General features: G+C 43.5%; 2 protein-coding genes across 2 annotated transcripts in view; one reads left to right on the top strand and one right to left on the bottom strand.

Annotated features, from left to right (window-relative positions):
- The first annotated feature begins 1,508 nt into the window (after positions 1-1,508).
- LOC104914814 (rho guanine nucleotide exchange factor 39-like) lies at positions 1,509-3,235 on the top strand. The gene is made up of 3 exons (XM_010725290.3): positions 1,509-1,766; positions 2,594-2,682; positions 2,871-3,235. Exons 1-3 carry the CDS (start codon positions 1,605-1,607, stop codon positions 2,884-2,886), a joined length of 267 nt encoding a protein of 88 aa, XP_010723592.1. The 5' UTR covers positions 1,509-1,604; the 3' UTR covers positions 2,887-3,235.
- Positions 3,236-4,654: 1,419 nt separating this feature from the next.
- MRPL17 (mitochondrial ribosomal protein L17) overlaps positions 4,655-5,367 on the bottom strand; it is a 2,282-nt gene continuing 1,569 nt past the window's right edge. The window contains exons 2-3 of the mRNA XM_010725295.1: positions 5,296-5,364; positions 4,655-5,228 (exon numbers count right to left, since the gene is read on the bottom strand). Of these exons, the coding sequence (XP_010723597.1) occupies positions 4,980-5,228; positions 5,296-5,364 (318 nt within the window). The 3' untranslated portion in view covers positions 4,655-4,979. The remainder of the gene's footprint in view (positions 5,229-5,295; positions 5,365-5,367) is intronic.

A 5,367-nucleotide genomic window follows, 5' to 3' on the forward strand; every position in this document is an offset into this window, starting at 1 on the left:
GTACAGAGAATTATGTTTATAAGACTTTCCATTAGCTGAAGTAAACTAGGTCTTGTTAGATGTGATAAACAAAGAAGTCAGAAGCTGCAGGAGTATTACTGGTTCTTTGCAAGCTCCACAACATTGTTTGTCCAGCAACTAGCTAGCTTTTGCAGATTTTTAAGGATTGCATCTATTATTAGGGAGAAAGAGGTCAGAAAATGTAATGTTTGTAGATTCAAGGAAAAGTGGTTTTGGAGTTAAGTTTCTCACTACTGGTGTTGTCTCTGACAATACCAATATTGCTCAGAATGCAAAGAGACTCTGCTTTTCTTGCTGCCTTTCATATGTAGAGCAAACACCATCTCAGCTAGAACTGTCTCCTTGACATAAAACGCTGTTCTTGTCATCTCTAGCTTCCCTAGGGGTGTTTCTCTAGACTTCATTCACAAGAATTTCCACATGCCGACATGGAATACTGAAAATGCATCCCTATTCATTCCCGCACAGTCCAGCTCAGTCTGTGTTACTGAGCCTGATCACAGCAAAGCATGAGGGAAATGGTGCCCAGCCCCACACCAACACCTTCTTTCCATTTGTTTTTAAACTTGAACTGATCCCCGCGCCTCTCCATTCTGTTCTTCAGTTTCCTGGTCTGGTAGGAGAGACACCATTTCTGTAGACTGAGCTAAGCAGCAGCTCACTTGTCTCTATTTTGTAAGTGTAGTATACTAAGACACACGGTCCATACTTGACACAGTGCTGCTCTTTAAAAAAACGCAAGCACAGTCAAAAGCTATAGCAACAAAAAACAGTGGCTGAAATTCTCTGGCAGCTGTTTCCCAGACCAAGACACGTGATGATACCATATTAAGGCTTTGGATTGTTATAAATAATCTTCTTTCTGGCAGGTGTTTTCACTAAGAGTTAATGGCTATTGTCTACAATAATGCTGAGTACAATAATGTTTAGAGGCATTGCTTTAATTATTCCATTTTGTGTATGTGTCTTTTTTTTTTTTTTTTAATTATTGCCTACATCTAGGCTTTTCAATTATTTTTTCTTCCTGCTGATTTCTCTACCTTTTTAACTATTGCTGTTCACTTTGTGGGTAGAGTACACTGGACCCTACCTATAGTCTAATAAAGCTGCCTATTGAAGCTCTTTTTAGCATCTTATTTTTGTCTCCCTTTGCTGTCTTTCATTACAGCAGCAATCCATTCTGTAATTTGTTAACTTGCAGAGGTTTGTATATATTTAGGTGACCTGTGAAATATTTTTTATCAGCACACACAAGCAGAAAAAATCAGGGGCAATATAATAAACATTCAAACGTTAGGCTGACTTTTGTTTTGCTGATAATGACAAACAATTGAGTAACCCAGTTTAAGACAGCTCATGGGATCTGAATGACAAGACGCACTCTCCTAGTAGCTGGGATTGGTACAGAGCCTGGCCATTTACCAGGGTAGCTCACGGCATTTTTTTATAACGGTAAATCCTTTCTTGTGCCAGTGATTGTCTGACAACTGTCTTTATTTTTTCTTGAATGCCTAGGGCGCTGGTATATCCGGGAAGGCTGGCTTTTGGTTGTGCCCTCAAAGGGCGAAGAATTGAAGCGCAGGATGTTCTTCCTTTTTTCTGATATCTTTATTTCAACAAAGCCCTGCCACCCACTGCACCTGCTGAACTCCAATAAATTTGCCTGCACAGCTGTCTATCCCCTTCACCAGTGTGTAGTGGACAAAGTATTTGGCCACACTCAGAGTGAGGGAGGGCTCCTCAGTGTAAGTCTTCCTGCATCTACCTGGCAGAAGTATCAGTGGGTCAGATTGCAAATCAAGTCTCTATGCCTCAGCAGCAGTATGGCTGAGGTGGTAAGTGGTGACAGTGGTAAATGCAAAGAACTAGTCTGAGTTAAGGCAGCTCTTCTCTTTTGGGCAGGCTTTTTCCCTTCATCGTGGGCCCTGCTGAGCACTGGAATACAGGCTCCTGCTTGTTCCACATAGGTCAGCTGAGGAGAATCTGATCACACTGACATGCCCTCAACTGAGCACATGCTTGTGTCATGAGCTCCACAGCCCTCATGACAAGCAATATGCAGCATTACAGTGACTGTGGAATTAGTTCAGAGAGAACCCTGTAAAATAGAGAATGCAGAAATAGGGTGAAACTATCACAACGGGTATTACGTGTGCCTACAACTCTTTGAGGACTGCATGGGTTCTGACTGGGAGTAATGCCTTAGGTGAGAGTTTAAAATTCAGGTTTTTCTAGACTGCAGCAGCTGGGAGGCTTTGTTGACTCATTGTTTGATTGTGAGCTATAAAAATGAATTCTTTGTTAAATTGTGTGTTTGTAGTTGGTGGTAGTGGAAGGACCTCTAGAGGCAGCTTGAAATAATAGAGAAAACTGAAAGACCAGCAGATAGATTGGCATTGCTGACTTCCAAACACTGTTAAATCAAAGCAAGCTAACATCTGTAGCTAGAAGTCTGGCACGTGCTGTGTTCTTTCCAGCTTGCGTGCCAATGCAAAACATTTCTAAACTATCTGGGGAAAAAAAATGGCAGCAATCAACATGTGGGACTGAGTCTCTTCCATTTGTCTTTCAGCTTTCCTTCCCACACAAGACACTGTTGTTGATGTCCACTGACCAGCAAGATATTAATGACTGGCACCAGAGTCTTACAACTGCAGTCAGGTAGGCCTTTATCTTCCAGGGGGACGGGGACAGAAGAATTATACTGACAATCATATGGACAGGTGTATATTTGAATCTATTATATGGTTGTAAGACTGATAAAGAAGATCTGACTGACAGCCACAACACAAGAGAGAAAAGAACAGACTTAAATTAACAGTGAACTTTCCCTTCATTTTCCTCTACAGGCAGCTGAAAGCCTGAGCCATCTGTGTACAAGACAACCTAGCAGGATGACTGCCTCTCTTGATAGAAGCCAACATAAATTCGGAAGCATTCAGGGATGTACAATAGGAGAGCTGTGTTAGAGGAACACTGAACTTGTGAGATTAGGAATGCATTAAACACCTTTAGGAATGCATTAAACTCTCTTAAACACCTGGGCAAAAAATGATTATGCACAATCAATTTGTACATTAAGAAAACTTTCCCCAACTTATCTTACTACCTTCTAGCTTCTCTACCCTTTTTCTCTTGAGATTATTAAATCTGAGTCCAACTAGAAGAAACCTTCACTTGCTTGCTCTCATTAAACATTTTTTTATCCAAACCACTACTGGCACATTTGAGTGTCTACCTTCTCTTACTTATCGCTTATAAATTCTTCAGATGAAACAGATGTTTTGGCTATCAGTAATGCAGACATAACACAGTCTTTTCAGCTAGTGCCAAAGGGCCACAGTCTTCCTCCCCTGACATATTTATTTTTCATCATTTGTACCCTTCTGTTTTTTACCAAAATGGTTTGAATAGTTTACCCTTCCTCCTCTAAGAAAGTGACAAGTAGGCAGGTAAGGGAAAACAATGCCATGTTTAGACTCCTACCTCTCATCAAATACCACACAAAAATTAATCTGCTGAGCTAACGGAGATGAACTGATAGGTAACATAGTCACACTTATGAAACATGGTTCACATTTCTGATCTGAGTCCTAAGAAATGATGCAGTTGAAACAGCAGAGAAAAAAAGTAATTCTGCTCCTAAAGCATGGTGGGAATCTGCAGAGGGATAGAGTCAGCATTCTGAGGCGTTAGATTGAAGATGTTGTGCTACAGTTCAGTTTGCTAGGGCAAAATACCAATTTAAGGCTGCAGAAGGCTATTCCTGAATTAAAGCCTCAACATTAACTTTTAATATGGGGAAGCTACGCAGCAACAACAGTTGGTTCATTTCTTCTGTTATGGAGAAAATACCTATAGATTACGTTAGGTCATCTAGTGCAGGGCATGCCATTTCTTATTTCTAATGACCTTAAAACTGCACACCCTGCAGGTGATGACCTAACCTAACCCCACCTTCAAACAGATTGAGATCTCTGTAACATTCACTTTTCCTTTCCTTACATGATATCTCACACATTTTAAATTTCTCATTGGATTTCATTAAAGCAGAAGTGAGTCTGTAGGAGAAAGCATGACTGAATTGCAAGCTCTTTCATGTGAGTTAACACATTTCAGCTAACACTTCACTAAGATAACTGAGTAGTCTTAGCTTGTAGACCCTTAGAGGGAGAAAGGAACACAATGTGTCTATTTCTTTTCCCCAACTCAGAGGCTACAGCTAGGACTGAACAAATCAGGCAAAGCTAGCAATTCCAAGTTTCATATCTCTGAGTTGATACATTATTGCCTGTAAAAGTTCTGCCACTATCCCTTTGCTGAGGCTGTCAGTAGTACCAGGTTCAGTAATGACAACTTAGTCCTGCCCACATTGCCTCCTAGTAATACAGTTTGCTACAGTACTGCTGCTTTCATGAATTTCAGTGCTACTGTCCTTGCTTGCAGTCAGCAATGCTGGAACAGTGAAGCTAAGTCGATTCTTCTCTGAATTTTCAGTGCTGAAAGTCTGCACAGTGGCTTCTAAAGAATATGAAGTTACGTGGAGACAGAGTACAGAGCTGCAGGATCAAAAATTGGCTGGTATAAATGATTAACTCCTGCACACAATAACATAATCCAAACAGAAGCAAACTCACTTTTCAAAGTAGTTTATTTACACAGAGGATATCAACCACTAGGGCTCGCAGCTTGATTTCCTTCTCTTGTGAAGTTGCTACTAAAGCACAGGAAGATGAAGGTAAACCTTGAGCTTGTGCCCCTGTTATGATCATTTAAGGCTAGGAATAAATCCTGAGCCCTCCCAGGACAACTTCCACCCCTGTGCTCCAGGAGAGCAGCAGGTGTCCTGCCCTGGGATGCGAGCTCACTGCCTGGTGCACAGGCAGCTCACCCCAGGCCCCATCCTGCTGCCCACATGGGACATGCTGGGGGCAGAGCAGGATGCCTGCACGGTGCCCTCAAGGGCCTGCAGCCCGCTGGGCGTCCTCCCGGCACCCCTTCAGCAGCTGGTTGAGCAGCGTCTTCTCGCTGTCACGACGCGGGAGGATGAGCGGTGGGAAGGGGTTCCCCTTCAGCTCGATCACAGCCATCTTGGCACGGTCCAGGCGGTCCCGGTTGGGGATCTGCAGCATGCGGGTGTAGCTGCCGGGGTGCGGCTGGAAGCGAGGCGCCAGCACTTTGAACAGCTTGTGGACGAGGTCTTTCTCCTGCGGGACGGCACGCTCAGCTCCGGGCCCGCGGGACGGGGGCGGTGAGGGGCCGGGCGCCACCTACCGTTAGCCAGAAATCCGCCATGCGCATGGCGCGCTCGTCCGTGTCCCCGCGCTTGGCGTAGTCGATGAGCTG

The sequence above is a fragment of the Meleagris gallopavo genome, chromosome Z, assembly GCF_000146605.3.
Source record: "Meleagris gallopavo isolate NT-WF06-2002-E0010 breed Aviagen turkey brand Nicholas breeding stock chromosome Z, Turkey_5.1, whole genome shotgun sequence".
Taxonomy (NCBI): Eukaryota; Metazoa; Chordata; class Aves; order Galliformes; family Phasianidae; genus Meleagris; species Meleagris gallopavo.

What these genes read in the sequence shown, in the direction of transcription:
- LOC104914814 (XM_010725290.3), top strand. Translation starts at nt 1,605, where the DNA reads ATGTTCTTCCTTTTTTCTGATATCTTTATTTCAACAAAGCCCTGCCAC. An exon ending in GTGAGGGAGGGCTCCTCAGT is followed by an intron (nt 1,767 to 2,593) that starts GTAAGTCTTCCT and finishes TTTGTCTTTCAG; the next exon opens with CTTTCCTTCCCACACAAGAC.